Raw genomic sequence first — 19,016 nt, 5'->3', positions numbered from 1 at the left:
TGAGCAGACAAGTAAATCTTAGTCTAGTATCTTTTACCCAGCCTTTCAAGACAAAACCTATCCAAGACATGAGTGGATGCATTAGCTTTCACTGACTACTGTTTTCTTGGTTGTTTTGGCTACTTTTGTTACTGTTTTAACACTCATTTAATTATTTTAATTTTTGATTTAGTACTGTTGCTTTGATTGACTGAATAGCTTAAACATGGTTTTAATCTCTACCCTCTGTGCACAATTACACATGCTGTAGTATTTTCCTAACAACTGTTTACAGAATTATTTGATTGGCATTCTGGCATCCCATGCAGTTCCATACGCTTCGCCTGTGCAAATGGATTCTCTTATGGAGAACTGCACAGAGGTTATGGTAACAATTTTTATATATTTTATTCTCTCTCTATTGAGAGTTACTGTATTTTCCAGGTATAAGACTAGGTCCCCCCCCCTAAAAAATAGTGTCCAAAATTTGGGGGTGTCTTATACATGGGGGCCATCTCCCCCATTTTCTTAAATCAGAGTCCCCAAAAATAGGGGGTGTCTCATAGATGGAAAAATATGGGGTGGGTGTGCCAAATGCTCTTTCCTTCCTTCCCAAAAACTTGAATGGGGAAGAGGTTGGAAGGAGAAACCCAGCAACAAGCAAACCTTAAACCAAGAACTAGGAAGCTAGAAAATTGATATTATGATGGAAATGTTTCAGCACCCTTAACTGTAGACACTGCTACTTTCTTCAGATATAATTATTTTGAATGTAGTGCTGCTTGTGCAGGTTTCTGCTGCTTCAGCAGCTGAAAGTAACAGTAATAACAATAAATTATTATTCCTTGGAAGGGAGTCAAGTCCTTTATGCAGCAGCAAGTGCTTTATTAGCTGAGTTGACAAGATGGGAAATGAAAAATACCACCTGACCTTACAGCTTAACCCAAGTTAGAAACATGTTCTTATGAAAACTGGGGTGGGGGAGAGGGGGGGAGGGCTGTTGTAGAAGAGAAACAGAAAGGAACAGCACCGTTCTCTAAAATTACATTTCAATAACTATTTACAGTACAATTTTAGCATTTAATTACAAACTAAACACAATGGAATCAGTTTTACTGGTACTACAGACATCATGAAAGGATGTCGGGGGGCGGGAATCCTCCATTTTAAAAAAATACGTTAGTATGTCTTGTGCTAGATGGTTTTAAAAAATAATTTGTTTTCGTTAAGGCCAAAATGTATTTGTGTAAGAATTTTGGCTGGGTGCTGGCAGGTTGAAGGTGGGGAGGGATGACAATTACATGTCTGAAGATCTCTACTATAGCCATAATTGAAAGCAAGCGAGATGTGATCCAGGAAACAGCCAGTTCAAATCTAGGTGTCCTTAAACAAACCATAAGTCACTCATCTACAATATAAGGAAACAAGAATTGTGGCCGACCTCACAGAGCTATCTTAAGGACTTCAAGGCGATATATAATTTGACAAGGCGTATTGTACCCTCGAAATGAAATATTCTTAGTGTATATGTCCGCAGTGTGCAAGGAAAGGATGCTATTCTCAAGGCTGAAGAGACAAGCTGCAGTTTAAAATGCACAATGACTTCAAATGCATGTCTCTTCAGGAGAAGCTGTTGCGGTTAAAGGACTGTTTTCTCTTGGGCATTCAAATTACCACATTAATCTTTCACTATTTATTAACATAACATTCCTATTCAGTTTCTTATGTGAAATGGGTGCCAGCAGAATCAGTGGAGGCAGTTCCACATAACAACAGGCTTTCTATTCATGCTTAGGTGGCATAAATGGGTAGGTGTAAGAAACAAAGACTAAGGGTCAGGGTTTCCTCCACTCTAAAAACCTGTGATACCACCATAATTTCAATTTTTTGTGTGTGCATGTGTTGTTAAGAAACAGGATCTTACCTTGACAGAGAGGAACAGGGAAATCCCATTGATACATGCCATTTGGGTGACGCCTACAAGTTGCATTGCTATGGCCAATTATTCTATATCCAGGTTTACAGTAATAGCGAACGGTGCTGCCAGCTGTACCCCTGGTTTTATTTACAATTCCACCATTCTTCACAATATGGTTTAAGCTGCAGTAAGGAGCTATAGGGGGAAGCATAAAAGAAGCAATTAAATAAAATGCAATGTTTGGTTATGGCTTGAAAACCCGTGAACTCAGGCTCTAGCCTCACAATCAGAATCCATATGAAAGGCACTTAGAGAATAATACTAAACTGAAAACCTATTTCAACTGTCTGTAAGTAAGCAGCAGGATATCTTTGCATGTGAAATGTAATATGCTTTTGAGCCTCTCATGTACAATTTCTTCGATCATTGTTGATGTGCAATAGAAATTAGAAGAAACCATTCTAATTCAAATGTTAAGTTTTTACATTTGCATTTCAAAGTGCTTTGGGCAAACATTTGTTTAAGGCTCCAGTGTGAAAATGTTCAATGGCCCTATTGTATGAAGGTGAGCTAATGGGCTGCTGCATGAGGGCTGCTGCATGAGCCCATCAAGTATCTTGGGCTATGTGTAATCAGATCTTTGGGGTTTGCTCACACAAGGGAGAAGCCTCTCAGGAAAGGCTTTTGGGAGGGCGGCGGCGCAAAGCATGCATTTGGGAGGCCAGAATGGGGAATTCTCCTTGCACAAGCTCCCTTGCGTGAGCTGCAGAACTGGATACAAGTCATACAACACACCAGAAATGATGCCAATTAGATGACTGGGGAGATGCAGGTGAGTCTATGTTGTGTTTGTTCTCCAGATCCCCAAGCAGATCCCAGGGGCTCTTCCGGATGGACATACAGTGCTCAGAGTGCTGTATGGAGCACTGCAGTGCCACAAAAGAAGGGGGCAGCACCCATTTGCACGTTCATTTATTAAGCCAGTACACACAGACATGAAGAAACATGCTGGCTTGCACAAATTTCCCCTTATCTAGAGCAGACCAAAACGTTAAAGGCATCTTAATCAATCAAGTAATCATTTCAGTTTTAGTTAATTGATTATATTTGCATAAATTACTTATGCATAAAACCAATAGTTCCGATGGGGGGGGGGGAAATAGCAGACTTTGAAATTGTGGCGCCAGCTTCAGCTGGGCTTTGAGAAGGAGGCACGAGGCTCTGGCAGGGTCCTGTAGCCCCCTTACCTCTTTCCCAAAGCCCAGTTAAGTGCTTGCCTGGCAGCACAGCTTTGGGAAGGAGGCAAGAGGACCCGAGGACCCTGTAGGAGCTGGGCAAGCACTTACTGGGCTTTGAGAAGACACCCTCCTTGGCTCAGCGCCCAATGCAGCTGCACCACTCGTGCCTCCCTAAATTTGCCTCTACCGAGGACCAGAAAAATCATAATGGAGGGCTGAATTCAGCCCCCAGTCCTAAGTTTCCCCCGCTTCTGTTGTGTATAGGATTGTTTTCTTATGTTAGCATGGTCACAAAATTCATTCTGAGAAAATAGAAACATTTTCTCACTATTCTGAATTAGGGAATGTCCCAGTAACAGGCTCTGGTATCAACAATAGTTTCATTCCCACCCTCCATCTTATACTTTTTGCGTGACTTCAAATAGCCTTCTGTCATTTCGGTTCCCTCCTCCCTCCTTCTATATTAAAAAAAAAGTCCGTTCTAAACAACAGTCAGTAACTGCCTGCATAATACAGTGACATTGCCTATGCAGGAGGGCTGTCAGAGCAACACAGTAAACAGCCTGAGGGAAAACTAAAAAAAACTCTCGTGTTTATCTCCTCGGCCTCTAGTGCCACACATTAACAATAGCATAGCAAAACTTTCAGACAAGACCGTGTCATTTAGACTGGCATATTCCTTAAACTTTTCAAGGCCCCGCCGTTCTGCACATGAACATTTGTTAGGAAAATGCTGCCGAGTGTGCTTACTTGGAAGTAAGCTCCACTGAATCCAGTGAGAAGTTATGTATACATATACAAGATGGACTTTCTTGTCCTAAAAGCATTCATGCATGGGTACAATACTGTGTATATACTCTGCACCTAGGAAAATTAAAATAAAAACCAGACTCTATAGCCTAGAAAATGAAGCATTTCAAACCCTCGATTCACCATTCTGGGCTGGGTTTGTGGGTAGCCAAGGTATCCCTCTGCCAGGCTCAGCATGGTTCCCCCAGGCTCCAGTAGTGGGAGGCCTCTTCTGCACTTTTGCTAATGCCAGCAGGTGTTTCTGGGATAAGGAGGGGGTAAGGAAGGGAGCTGGGCCAGCAAAGAACTGGTGGGCACCTAAGCCGCTCCAGCTACTGGCAATGGGCATGATCTGGGCATCGCAACCCACTCTTAGCCCCATACATGCAAACATAAGTTCCACTCTAGCCGACATGAGCACTTGGGGTTGGGATATGGCAGTGACTCCACTGCTCCCAGATGGGAATTAGGAATGCTCCATAAATTATGTAAATTGTATTTTTTTGTGTGTGTGTGTGGGGGGGGAATCTTCCTGATTTGTTATGCTTCAGCCAAGTGCTATGGAGATCACTAATTTCCATCCTTGGTAACAGGTAACCCCCAAGCCCTAATCATGGATGGAAAGTCCTTCTCCCTTTCTGGCTTGCAAGGATTTTATACCAGATATTACCTACATATTTTCATGCTTATCTTCTCAGTCATAGAAATCAGAAACTTGAAAGGGAATGTATTAGATTTTGCAGTTTTAATGGCATAGATATACTGAGTTAAGGCAGGTGCCGTCACTGTACCCTTTTTGGAATCTGCTAAACACATTCCTGTTTAGACAAGGATACCTAAATGTATAAAAATCCGAGGTATTTTTAACCTTGTTTGAATATTTTAACCTTTGTATGTTTTAGAGGTGTATTTTTTCTGTTTTATCTTTTGTAAACAGCTTAAATGTTTTTGTTTTGTTTTTTACAATCAAGTGGTATATAAATTTTATGGAAATAAATAAATACACTGAAATACAGTACAAATACAAGCAGCCCTGATAGAACTCATTCAGAAAAACTATAGCTCAGTCATAGAAGACAAAGTCTCAGGTTTAATGACAGAATAGCCCAGGGCTGGGAAATACCTCAGTCTTAAACCCTGGAGAGCTACTCCAAATCATGGTAGACCAGGCTTTCCCAATATGGTGTCCTCTAGATATATTGGACAACAGCTCATTATTGTCTATACCAGCCTTCTCTAACCTTGTGCCCTCCTGATGTTGTTAGATGCCAGCTTCCATCAGCAATAGCCAACATGGGATAAGGGGAGTTGTTGTCCAATATATCTAGAGGACACCATATTGGGAAAGCCTGGTCTACAACTCCCCTTATCCCATGCTGGCTATTGCTGATGGAAGCTGGCATCTAACAACAGCAGGAGGGCACAAGGTTGGAGAAGGCTGGTATAGACAATAATGAGCTTGATGGCCAGACAGTTTCAGTAAGGCAGTTTCCCAAACAAGACGGTATTGGTCAGTGGAAGGTCGGAAAGGCCAAGGACAGAAACATATTTGTTTTCCTTAGACCACTGTGTAGCCCACACTGTTTAGACTTGCTTGCATCTCTGTGGGTATTTTCTGGCAGCAAAAATGAGAAGGACTACCGTTCTGCAATATCTCCCATTTTGGAAGGCATCACAGAAGAAAACCTCACCAAACTCTGCAGAATCTTCCGGACATCTGCTACTTGCCAAACCTTGTGCAAAGTCATGGTTGGAGGAACAAGGAGGGAAGCAGGGAGGCAGTAAATCATTACAATAGGCTGATAGTTGTGAGGTTGCCTGCTGGCTCAGTCACAGCTGCCACAGCATCAATAGCCTTTCTGAGCCCCTGGTTTCTTTCCCCATTTTTCATGCTGCTGCCTTCCCTTATTAAGATGCAGGCCCAATTGCTTACTCTGCTGCTCACTGTTATTCCTTTCTCATGCTGGCTGTCTCTCCTACATCAGATGTGAAACTTAACAGACATGGGGAGAACTATGCAGCCTTTCAAGGCGTGCTGTCAGCGAAATAAAGGAGAAGGTTTACTGTGAGCTGTTCTCCAAAGGTGGCTTGCCCACTTACAAAGTCAAAATGTATTTGTACCCTCAAAGTTAATACTGGCCAATAACATTTCCTCTGAAAATTCACAGAAGCATATGTTCTTCTTTCTCTTCTGTGAAAGAGAGAAGGGGGATTTTATAGTCAACAATGAAATATTGTTCTTCTGGGTCATTCTGATTTACTGCGGACATGAACTCAAAAAAGTATTTTTAATTAAAAAAAATAGCTGGTGTGTGTAAAACATGTATACACCCTGTAGTTAAGTTTCCATGTAGCGTGAAGACAGCACAATCTATAGAAATGCACTTGAGCCCCCGATTCATCATAAACCAATCAGTGTGAGGAAGAGCATGCCAGCATAGCATTCAGCTTGGAGTGCTAGACTGCAGTTGGGGAGACCTTGGTTCAAATCTTCACAGCCAGGCAATTCTCTGACTGGGCCACTTGCGATTGTGAGGTTCAAATGAGCAGCAAGGTGGATGGCTGCAGAAGTACGCTTTCCTTAGTTTCTTGGAGGAAGGACAGAATAAAAATGTCTTGAATATAAAATTACTAATCCACATTATTGGAGAATTTTCCCACCCCAGTTTTAGTGTTTGTTACTTTCTGATTGACAAATGCTAGCTATCAGTTGACAGGACTCAGAAGGAATTTTACCCACATGCATGACTAGTCTTAACAATGCAGGGATTTTGTCTTCTTTGTAGCAAAATATTTTTATTTCAATTGATATACTGCCCATTATAAAAAGATCCCAGGGCAGTGAGAGTATTTCCACCACAGTTTCTTATTGAAGGTGCTGGAAACATTCAGCAGAATCCAATAGAAAGCAAAGTTCTATGCTACTATCGTTGCTACTACTAATTAATCATCCACCTATACAAGGTTGGCAAAACTTTTCCAGCTTTGGAGCTATATTGAAAGTTGGCCACCCCTCCAACATTATGGCCTCCAAGGTTATGGCTACTAACCTGAATAACGTATCTTGAATCCTTTCTTACTCGTTGCATGGTCAGTTGACCAACGCAGATACAACTGATTGGATTTGCTTGTGTAGTTAAGCTGCCCGGTGTGATTTCCGCTCAACGCAACCAACAAAGGGCTTTGTCCAGAAGAACCTGCAGGGAAAAAAAACATCATGATGATGAAGACAACAAAGAATATCTTTAAGAAATCTTTTTATGGAATATCAAAACTTACACAAATTCTGATAAACCAATCTGTATGCATTAATATTTTAGTCTGGCAGTGTGTTTTCATTCATGTAAAAGAAAACATGGGTGGGGAGGGGAGGTGCCCTCTGAAGATTGGATTAATCCTTGGGAACAGAGGGGCACATTATAAGAATTTGTTTTGGGCTTGACGGCCGTCTTCTTAAAGATGAAATGGGTGTGTGTATCTTTCTTATTTCCGCTTAAAAAACGAACAAAAAATGTAACCACTTCAAGCAGTAGCTTGGCCATCTGCAGCAATGCAGCAGTGTTCCTGGGACAGATTGTCCCATGGATACTGTTGGAATGCTGAAGGGTCTCAAGCTGCTGCCTGAAGTGTGGCAAGGTTTTGATTTTTTTTATTATTATAGGAAAAGTGGGGGTGGGGAGAGACCCTCAGCAACCTCATCTTTTAAAAGTAAAGTTGAAACAGAAAGCGCCTGCTGAATCTGTACTGGTAGAAGAATTCACAATACTTGGCTGATGACACTAAAATTTCAATTTCTTGTTGTTATCCGATGAGCCTTGCCAACTCATGGGATGACCAGTGCCACTCCTGCAGATGATCTCAGCGACTGAGCTGCGACATAAGGGTTCAGCCGGTTCCTAAATTACCTTGGACCCAAGTTATGAATTGTTACAAGATCTTTACTCCAATCAAGTTGTATACACATTTGATTAGCTCAGTCAATAAGAATTCTTCTCACCATCAAAGATTTCCAACTCATCAAACTGTTTTTCACTTTGAAATGTTTCTACAAAGATAGAGATATTATAATTTGGATCAACTTTAAGAGTCCAGGAACAAGTTTGTGAGTTTGGGTAGTTCTCCGGATATCCTGGACTAAGGATTACTCCAGATGAATCTGTGCGGACTTCATTTGCTGGGCATTGTGCTGTAAAATAGAAGGATAGGGAAGGGAGAAGTACACACACACACACACACACACACACACACACACACACACAGAGAGAGAGAGAGAGAGAGAGAGAGAGAGAGAGAAATAGAAAACAATTACTCCCCCATATTTTCCTTTTTTAAACAGGTACAAAGAAAGACCTTCAATCCACTTTTGAAATTTATAACATGTTGAAAGAAGAATGGAAGACTTCTTTATAAAGGAAACTATCTACCACTGCTTGTTATGACCACAACAATTCCATCAGAATGCAGTTCAGAAGGAAATTAGGGAATCAGGGCTACTGGGTTTATAAAAGCAGATATTATAATGGTAAACTGAAGAAAGTCCTCAACACAGAAAAATCATTTACATTCACAGCAAACTCTGTGCTTACCCGAGTGTCCATGTCTGCCTAAAGTGAATGTCCTGATTAGGTGCATGTGCCTGGAACATTTTCCAGTGAAGTAATGGATAATAAGTGATTATATAAAAGGAAAATGATTGATGGTGCCATCACAGGCCTATTGAATAACATATAAGAACTGGGAAAATCTGGTGCACAATGTTTGTGTGTGTTTAATAATCAAAGCATTCCAGATACAGAGAAGATTGACCTAAAAACTGTCCTCTAGACACAGGCAGGTTGGCATATCTAATTGGCTATTCATTACTTGAAAGAAACTTCAGATGTTCAACTGTAAAGGTAAATGTTTCACAAGACTGATATATGTCATGATCAAAGAAAGGGACACAGATGTCTAGGAAAGGAACATTAATGTTTCATCACTCATCATTACACTTCCAAATAATGGGAATAAGTAATGAGGGGGGAGGGTTGGGTGCCACTGTAAAGTGATGGAGGTCTCTTGCCCTTGAGTCTCAAACACTGGCTTGGATCCTAACAAACGGAAGGGGTTCTTGTGGAGGAGCCTGATGGTAGAAGGGGGAAATGATGGCGTTTTTGCCAATTCTGTCTTCCTCCTACACCCCCCCCCAAATGGTCTCTCATGCAAATTTTGGTGTCCACCAACCATCCAGAGCAGATTTTTGGAAAAGCACAAATAGTTCTGCTCAACGGACATTCCTACTTGAAGTGTAGTTAAGATCTAAACCTTTGGTTCCGGGCACTTCATTGCCTGTGACATTTTAATAGCAGAGGAAAGTGCTGGCCAAAAGCTGTAGTGTACTGAACCTTTGAGGCTCCTTAGCAATGGAAGGACATCACTCACAGGGAATGCTCCCTGACTTTATCTATGTACTATCTCTGGCCTGGCTCCTCACTGAGCAACTTGCTGCACAAAGCAGTTTGAACTGCTACCAACCCTGCTGAAGCAAGTAGATGCATTGGAGCTGAGAACATTTTCTGTCTCCCATTCCTTTAATGTACTACATGTTCAGTCTGTAACTAGGAGTTGTATTCAGTTGCAGCACTAAGCAAATTGGAACCGTCTCCCTCTCTCCTCCCCCTGCACACACCCTAAATCTGTTTTGGGGGTTCTACCAATCTCTCCGGACATGGGTGGCACTGTGGGTTAAACCACAGAGTCTAGGACTTGCCTGTCAGAAGGTTGGTGGTTCGAATCCCTGTGATGAGGTGAGCTCCCATTGCTCGGTCCCTGCTCCTGCCAACCTAGCAGTTCGAAAGCACATCACAGTGCAAGTACCGTATTTTTCGCCCTATAGGACGCACTTTTTCCCCTCCAAAAATGAAGGGGAAATGTGTGTGCGTCCTATGGGGTGAATGCAGGCTTTCGCTGAAGCCTGGAGAGCGAGAGGGGTCGGTGCGCACCGACCCCTCTTGCTCTCCAGGCTTCAGGAAGCTATCCGCTAGCCGTGGGAGACGCAGCTCTCCGACGGCTAGCGGAGAGCTTGCCTGCACCCAGAAGCTTGGGTATTTATATATTTATATATTGTGGCCGCATGTTGCTCTTGGGTGTGGGGGAAGGTTGTAATCTCTACCTGGCCCCTCCAAATTGGGGCAATCCCATTAAAGGGATCCATGGGAGATGCTTCTGTCTGGACGCTCAGGTGGGGGCAAGGAGCCACAGCACTCCCCAGGTGCAATCCAGTGGGGGAGTTACCCCTTGATGCAGGTCAGGGACTCCCTCGTTTCCAGTTGACCCCAAACCTAAGTTCTTCCAGCAGGCAGCCAGAATCTGAAAACACGATGGCTGAAACTGCATCTTAAAAGAAAAGTTTGCATGGGGGTTGGGGGTGGAGGGTGTAGAATGGAAGGCCAAAGAACAAAATAAAGAATATCAAACGAAGCCTGGAGAATTCACAGCAGAGTAATTAGGAACAATTGGCCATAAGACGCAAAGAAGCAAATGGCTGGTTTAATAGCCTTCATAGGTGTTCAGTGTGGTATTCAGCATATGTCGCTGAAGGGTGTTTAGGTCTACAGTGCAATACGCTACCAGTATCTTTGAAAGGAGAGACTACAGCACACACTGCATCCCACAACCTGTCACTGTTCAGTGCTCCATTTACCTGGTTTTGGTCCCCAAAGCTCATTAGAGCTGCAATTCTCCTTTCAATGGAATGTTGAGAAATCTCGCTTCCCAGCCTTTGTTCAGCTTTTCCTACTTCATTTACATAGCTCCCTCCCACACCCGCTCAGTGCCAAAATTTGTACTATTCACCCATTCCCACAGATAATTGTTTCTTCTTATTTCTTGCATCACAAGCTCTTTTCTAGGTAATTTACAATCCTAGCAACCAAGTAACTTTGCATCCCTGCATTAAAATTAGGGTTGCATACATAAACAGGTATATAAAAAGTGGTTTGTCCACCCCCACAGTCTGGTAAGATCGCTCTGTAAAACATTTGTTTTGGATTACAGGGTCTGTACTGATATGCATGCTGGGATGCAGCTGGGATGTATTCTGAACATTCAAAACGGAAAACAAGTTTCAATGTTTGGTCATAGCTTTTCATTCTTAATACTTCATTGGTTCAAAATAATTTTAAATATGAAACACAGTGAATGAAAACACCAGCATAATACCAATATATACCGTATTTTTCGCCCCATAAGACGCACCGGCCCATAAGACGCACCTAGATTTTTTGGGGGGAAATAAAGGGAAAAAACTTTATTTCCCCCCCCCCCCAGGTGCGCTGCGCTACACCAGGAGCTTGGGGCGTGCGGAGCTCAGCGCGCCCCAAGCTTCTGCGTGCCGGCAAGGTCTCCGCTAGCGTGGGAGAGCCGGGCGCCTCTCCCAGGGCTAGCGGACCCCTGCGCTAATCCCGAAGCTTGGGGCAAGCTGAGGTCAGCGCGCCCCAAGCTTCTGCGTGCCGGCAAGCAGTCCGCTAGCCCTGGGAGAGCCGCGGGGCTCTCCCAGGGCTAGCGGATCGCTGCGCTATACCAGGAGCTTGGGGCGTGCTGAGCTCAGCACGCCCCAAGCTTCTAGGTGCGCGCAAGCAGTCCGCTGCCGCCCCAAGCCTCGCGCACCCGGCAGGAGGTCCCACCGGGTGCGCGAGGCTTGGGGCGGCAGTGGACTGCTTGCGCGCACCTAGAAGCTAGCAGTCCGCTGCCGCCCCAAGCCTCGCGCACCCGGCAGGAGGTCCCACCGGGTGCGCGAGGCTTGGGGAGGCAGCGGACTGCTTGCGCGCACCTAGAAGCTAGCAGTCCGCTGCCGCCCCAAGCCTCGCGCACCCGGCAGGAGGTCCCACCGGGTGCGCGAGGCTTGGGGCGGCAGCGGACTGCTTGCACGCACCTAGAAGCTAGCAGTCCGCTGCCGCCCCAAGCCTCGCGCACCCGGCAGGAGGTCCCACCGGGTGCGCGAGGCTTGGGGGGGCAGCGGACTGCTTGCGCGCACCTAGAAGCTAGCAGTCCGCTGCCGCCCCAAGCCTCGCGCACCCGGCAGGAGGTCCCACCGGGTGCGCGAGGCTTGGGGCGGCAGCGGACTGCTTGCGCGCACCTAGAAGCTAGCAGTCCGCTGCCGCCCCAAGCCTCGCGCGAGGGCTCCCCGTGCTTCGGGCGACAGGCTGCCGCCCCAAGCCTCGCGCACCCGGTGGGACCTCCTGCCGGGTGCGCGAGGCTTGCAGACACTCGCCCGAAGCAGGGGGAGCCCTCCCGAGGGCTCCCCGTGCTTCGGGCGACAGGCTGCCGCCCCAAGCCTCGCGCACCCGGTGGGACCTCCTGCCGGGCGCGCGAGGCTTGCAGGCATTCGCCCCATAAGACGCACCCCGATTTTCTCTTCATTTTTGGAGAGGAAAAAGTGCGTCTTATGGGGCGAAAAATACGGTAATACCACTGATGCATACATACCTTCACAAGATGGAGGGGAACCATCAAACTGGAGTTGTGCTTTAAGCTTGCAGAACATCATGTCATTCCCAACCAAAGTATAGCCAGGATGGCACTTGTACTTGGCAAAGTCACCTGAAATAATTTGTAACGCAGAAATTTAGACTGCACATTTATATCCCACGTTGGACAACAAAGTCTCAAGGCAGTGTTCTTTTTTTAAAAAAAAAAATACAACAATATAAAAAGATTTTAAAAATAAGCTTGCTTTTCAAAGCCTAACTAAAACAGCAGATAAAAGCAAATGAAAATATTTTGTAAGATGTCTGAGAAGAGAGGTCCATGGGTTGGTTACTATGACCAAAAAGTGTGTGTGTGTGTGTGTGTGTGAGGGGGGGGGGAGAAAATACACAAAACACATCAAAATAGAAGGGCAATTGAATACAGTAAAACAGTACAGGAAATCAGAGTATGAAAAAAATACATATCAAGGATGATATACAGAAAATTTGACCAATTATCTATGTGAAGAAGAAGTGAGGGAAATAATATTGGCAGTCATGACTGAAAATTCAGTCTTACTTATGCCATATGTTTACAGTTGTGTTTGAATGAAACAATGAGAACAGACTTCAAACATATAGGGTAGGATGCAGACTAACTTAGAATCACAATTACTGCCCACAAAAACGGATGTGACAAGTCAGCCATGACTATCTTTTCATATTGATTTCAATGGGACTTTAGTGATGGATTTAAAATGGATGCCTCTCATTAGATTAAAAGAATTTCTGATCGCCAAACACTCCAGAATGACAGCTAAACAGTACGCTCTTGCTTTTTAATCTTATTTTTCCTGCTGAAATACATGTCCCTAGTGAAACAGTTTGGCAAAACGTTTGTTCTGTTCCTCATACTTCCTCTGCACTAAAGTGTCTGCACAACCTTTAAGAAAGCTCTCTTAACAGCTATCTGTGCTTCCTCCCACTAACTCCCCCCGCCAAGAACTTTTGTTTTCTTTCACCCACCCACACATTGTGTATGAGTCCCAAGCCTGGCACTGCACAAACGTTCACATGTAAATGTTTTAGCAATAATTATTGGAGTCTTTGGCAAGGCCAAATGCCTACCGAAGGGAGAAAGAAAAAGAGATTTGTTTTCGAAGAGTGGGAGTGATTTAGGGTGTTGTTTGGCATTAGTTACTTTTTCACAAGATTGTCCAAGGGCTGCCCCCTTTATTTTCTTCTTCTCCCCCCCCCCCCATTTTATAATGAAGCCACAGCTTAACTGCAGAGTGCCTGACAAATGTGGTTGCCAGGCGCTGGGGAAACTGCGCCTTGTGAATGTTCCAGCTTGTTGCCCTTGCATTCTTACTGGAGTAGCAGCATTCCCAGGACTTTAGTAGACTCATTTCCCATGAATGAAGCAACAATGCTGCTGAGCGCTCTGTTGCCAAGCTATGGCTTCATTTCAAAAGCAGAAAGACTGAAGAAAAGAAAGGCATGTTCTCTGATCACATCATAAAACAGTTGATTAAAATAATGCAATCATGCCCCCCACTCAATTTTCAGATAGATTCTCTCCCCCCCCAAAAAAAAATATCCCAGGATTTCTCTGTCCACCTTCATTTCTGTTCAAAGGTCAGGCAAATGTAGGAGTTTTGTGCAGCCCAACTCAGACCTCTTGCAAAACCCATGTGTTAGAAATAATCGAACTGACTGATAGTGTATCTGCAGTTGCCAGCCACTGGTGCTTTTGAATTACTACACTCTGCTGAAGTAATGCACTGCTCAAAGGAGCCTTCTCCAAGCGGCTGACCTCTGTAAATGTTAGACTACGACTCCCATCAGTGCCAGCCATCATGGCTGTTTTGGCGGTAGGGTTGAGGAAGGTTGGAGTCAAAGGCATATGGAAAGCACCAGGTTGACAAAGGCTGGCTGCAAGGAGCATCAACCTCTTTCCCCAAAAATGTTTAACTGGGATGGAGGACAAGACTATTACGGGCTGTTAGCCAAGATTCCTACATTCTACCTCCACTGAATATATATGAATTCAGAGGCATTCACTGAATAAGCCTCTGAATATGAACTGCTGGGAAACACAAGTTGGGAGAGTGTTGTAGTGCTCAGGTCTGGCTTACTGGCTTCCCATAGGGATCTGGCTGGACTCGGTAGGCAACTGGCCTGATCCAGCAGGCACTTTTACTCTTATGCAACAGCAATGCGCATTTCAGAAGATTTGTTAAATTTAACCTATGACTACTACAAATAAATTTACTCAATAAATAAATTTCACCGAAGACTAATTCAAACAAATCACATTCAGGAATACCACCAACATCATCTGTGTAAAAGTCTGGACAGAGAACTGATGTATCAATGGGAGGAAAAATTATCACCTATTTCAAAATCGTCATCTTCTGTAAGCAATTCAGCTTGTGGAACTGTTGGCGGAGGCTGGCACTTCTTCAGCTGATACGCTACAAAATCAAAGCAAAATTGCATTAGTATCTCTTTGATAACAAAGCCTCATTACAAGCTGGCAGTTGTGAAACTGTCCTCAAGCTGGTTCACATGTCACATTGAGCAACTGTTTATTTTAAACTATGCTTTAACGTGAATAAGCAGTGTGGTGGCGCATGCTGCTTAAAAGTTTGCAAGTCCCTCCTTCCCTCTCCCCTGCTAACCTTTAGCGGCATCAGAGAGGAAACAAAATTGAGGCTGATTTTGTGTTACATGGAAAACAGCACTCAGCTTGGTCGCTGCAAACAAACTATGACTGGGAAGCCGGAAAGAAACCTATAGTTTAATAAGGTGTGCAACATGGGCACAGCGGAAGGCTTGGAAGCCAAGTGAAAGCTCTTATTCATAGCTTGCTGAGAATATGAATCAACGTTCCTAAATGGAGTAGCACTGCTACTTCCATAAATGCATGCCTTTATGTCAAAGAGCAAGCTGGTCAGTAATCACACAAAGTTGGAGTTAGCTCTTTATTAGTAAAAATATGATATCCACAGTCTTGGCTGAGTGCCAGGCCGAATGAGCACAGTAACTCATTCCTGGTGGTACTTCCTACATGAAAGCAAGTTGCTGAGACTGAAGGTTCCCACCTCCCCACAACTGTCTAGGTTTCCTCCTCTCCAGGGATATTTCCAAGAAATCAGAGACTGTACAGCTGTGCAGCCAATCTCTTTTCTGCTCTTTTCATGCCTCTCCTGGTTCTGGGAGATGGGGGGAAGGGGAGCTTGTCACAACAGGAGGTGGAGATATCCGTGACTCTTCACCAGCCTGACTCATCTGAGCCTCTTGACCTCCCTCCTTGCCTGCTTCAGCTTCTTGACTTCTCTCTGCCACAGACTCTCCCAGCTCACTAAGCCCTGTTACCACTTCAACATCCAACACCACCTCTTCCCAGTCTTCTTCCTCTGACCACTCATCATCATTCCACCACCACTCCCTGGGCTCTAAGCCTTCTTCCCTTGGCTCTCCCACCATTCCTTTGCGTCCAACCAGTCCATGACACTTTGCATAAATCTCAATACATATTTTAAAAAATCGTTTGGGAACTGTGCTTGACTACACAACCAACATATCATGCCATAACCACTAGCATGGCTTGTGTCTGACTGGAGCCTTTGCAACAGATCCAAGCTGACAACAAGTTATCACAGCCTATGGCTACTGAGCTGGAGCCATTGCAACAACTCTAACTAGTCACAGTTAGGCTGTTGGACTGTCTCTGGGTCAGCTGATTCACTGTAGCAGTGGGGCAGTATCATACCCTAAGCCAGGGATGTGGAACCTGTAGTCCTGCAGAGGTTTTTGGATTACAAGTCCCATGATCCTTCTCCACTGGCTACACTTGCTCGGGCTGATGGGAGTTGGACGCCACAGTTTCTGCACCATTTCCCTAAGCCAAATGGCTTTTCAGTTTCTGAGACATGGGCCTTCAATGTGAAATGTGAAATGAAGAGCACACTTACTTCCGTTCTTCATTTCCTTTCCCCTTTCTTTGCCTAAGTATTTTATAGCTAGAAGTCTTGCTACTTTCTTTAAAATCAAATGCCGCCCCCTTGCCCCTTTTCCAGGGAATAAGTGTGTGACAAAATGAAAATGAATCCAAATAATCCTAAATAAACATATGCTATTTAACTTTTCCCTCTCCGGGTCGCTGACCCTTTAACTATGTAACTAGACACTGAAACAATTTCAAAGTTCCAAGTGAAAAAATGTCTCGTGTCTCTAAGCAGCTAAAATATTCTCAACGGGAGATTAGGATACCACTGGGTTTTCTTAACACCAGAAAGTCCTTAGGACTTAGAGAGGAGTGCATGGCCAGGGTTAAGTGGGCCAGAGTTTTTCCCCATTAAAATATTAAAAAACCAAGTAACTCAATATTAAATATTTAACACTCATTTGGCTGTGGATAATAAAGACTGTTACTCTAGAGGTTTTTATTAAATGAAAATATCATGCCAATTAAACCAGTCTAATTTATTTTAACATCAGTAGGCAGAAAATATCCCTTTAAAGCTCCACACGCGGCCTCTATCTCACAGGCACGATTTGTAAGATGAGAAGAGGAGAACTGACCATGAAAATTGAGAACAAAGAACCCTCCAGTGGAGAAGTCACTGTGAAACTTGAGAAGGACTTGATTGCTTGAGCTATAAGCTGTCTCAAGAGCTGTATTCCCGCTGAACACTCCCAGCTGAGGAGAATTTTGGTCTGGCCCATCCCTAGGGACCAAGAGAAAAGAGAAGTGTCAGCAAAAGCCTGTAATTAAGGTTTAAATTAACTCTGTTTTCTCTTGATGGTAGCTTTAAATCTTCAAGAAGGCAGGTTAATCCTAACAATTGTAGCATAGTAATTCATTTGCATGCAAATCTAGGAAGGCGATTAAGTACATTCCTGCCAATGTGAAAAGCTTGACCTTTTAGGAGAAGCTGGAAAAGCTATGTAAGTAATATTTGTACTAAAGAAGGTTCAGTACTGTATAGTTTGCCATGAGGTCACCTGAGGTGCTTCATTCTATTGTTATATATAGAAATATATATATGGGTATTTCATATAGGTGCTGTTCTTTAATCACTTGACTAGTCACTGAAAACTCAGCCTTGACATTATATGTTTGATGTCAGCCAATGAAACAAATGTCAGTGCCATACTTAGTGAAAGAGAGAAATAAAAACCGCATTTTCAACAGGAGAAATAATTCATTTCAAAACAAAATATGGCATTACACTATTCTTATATGTGTATAAACTGATTTTTCTTCCCAAATTATTTTTTAAAGTAATACGTGATTCTGAATTTCAGCTACCATAATTAAAAGGGTTTTGCTGCTACTTGCAAAAGTATAACAATTTTTGCCATTCTTCTAGCAGGGTTAATGACACTATGAACAACACCATTTAATGACACTATTGCTTTACGCTGCCACACCAAAGCTGGCAACTTTTCAAATTAGTAAGCATCTGGGCTATGGAGCATCTGGTCTCCCAGGAACCAGGGACTTTTCTAGTCCACTTGAAAAACATTTCCAAAATTTTACTAATGCCTTTATTAATGAAAAAGCTGTTTTGGGTGCCTATGGCGGAGCAGATATTAAGATGTCACTTTAAAGAATAGTTCTTTATCAACCAAAAGATCAACAGCTTTTTAGTGCAAAAGACATAAGCTGGTTAGACCTTCCCAGTGGTTCTAATCTTTTTGATACCAACTCAGGAAAAGGGCGGTATGTAGTTCAAAGGAGGACTGACTGGCCCATCTGCTATATAATCCTTCTCAAAATATGTACTGCGAGAAAAACAGGGATCTGAAAAATTCAACACGTTTTTTTCCCCAAGCAGGCATCTCTGAATGGCAGTGGCATTTCTAGGACTCAGCATTTGGGCTGGCAGATGGATGGGAAAACATTTGCCTCTGGGAAGAGAATGGCCCCAGTGGCTCCCCTCACAACTGAAAGCATTGTTAATTTAAATTGCTAACACAACGAAATGTGGCATTTTGATCATAGCTGGTTAGGCATATACAATTATGCAATGAATATATTTTTGAATTTATAGCCCATTCCTATCCAGTCAGCTGGGGACAGGTATAACAGTAGAATGAAAGTGCAAAATGTCCCATAAAATTATTTTCAAATCCAATATATTGTAATGGACACCTACTACCTGTTCCAATATTACTGGCATTTCCATATTTCTCCAACACGTGCTCAAAAAGAAAGGCATTAGCAGGCAGAGCTAGTATGCACAAAATTTGTTGGTCCACCGACATAATTACTGTCCATCAGAGTAGCCCTGTAAGCAGCTGCACCTTAGCTATTCCTGTGCTATTCAGGTAAGGTACAAATTGTGCCCCACAGTATTTCAAAATGCTATTCAGGAAATACACCCAATTATTACTAAAAATATTTTTACTCCACCTTCCCCCCCGCCCCAAGACTTCAAGGCAGCTATCAACAGTTAATAGCTAATAACAGTTAACAGACAATAACATTAAAACAACACCACAAAAATTAAGAGCAGCAAAGATTAAAACAATTTAAAAAATAAAAAGTAAAGCTGCTTTCAGGTGTTCTGGTGAACCAATGTCTATATAATTAAGTGGAAGTCCACTAATGAGATAGCAAGTTCCAGAGCC

At 43.4% G+C, this 19,016-nt stretch overlaps 1 protein-coding gene across 4 annotated transcripts in view; it reads right to left on the bottom strand.

The window, feature by feature from the left end:
* Nucleotides 1-19,016, bottom strand: part of CSMD1 (CUB and Sushi multiple domains 1) — a 963,313-nt gene that overhangs the window by 70,686 nt on the left and 873,611 nt on the right. For all 4 annotated transcript variants that reach the window (XM_083495378.1, XM_083495379.1, XM_083495380.1 and 1 more), the window contains 6 exons: nt 16,962-17,107; nt 14,768-14,848; nt 12,391-12,504; nt 7,922-8,110; nt 6,975-7,121; nt 1,904-2,092 (listed from right to left, as the gene is read on the bottom strand). In XM_083495378.1, the coding sequence (XP_083351504.1) occupies nt 1,904-2,092; nt 6,975-7,121; nt 7,922-8,110; nt 12,391-12,504; nt 14,768-14,848; nt 16,962-17,107 (866 nt within the window). The remainder of the gene's footprint in view (nt 1-1,903; nt 2,093-6,974; nt 7,122-7,921; nt 8,111-12,390; nt 12,505-14,767; nt 14,849-16,961; nt 17,108-19,016) is intronic.

This window comes from Podarcis liolepis (assembly GCF_965112155.1).
Source record: "Podarcis liolepis genome assembly, chromosome: 3".
Taxonomy (NCBI): Eukaryota; Metazoa; Chordata; class Lepidosauria; order Squamata; family Lacertidae; genus Podarcis; species Podarcis liolepis.
The sequence above is the reverse complement of the archived record's forward strand: the minus strand, read 5'-3'. Positions and strand labels throughout refer to the sequence as shown.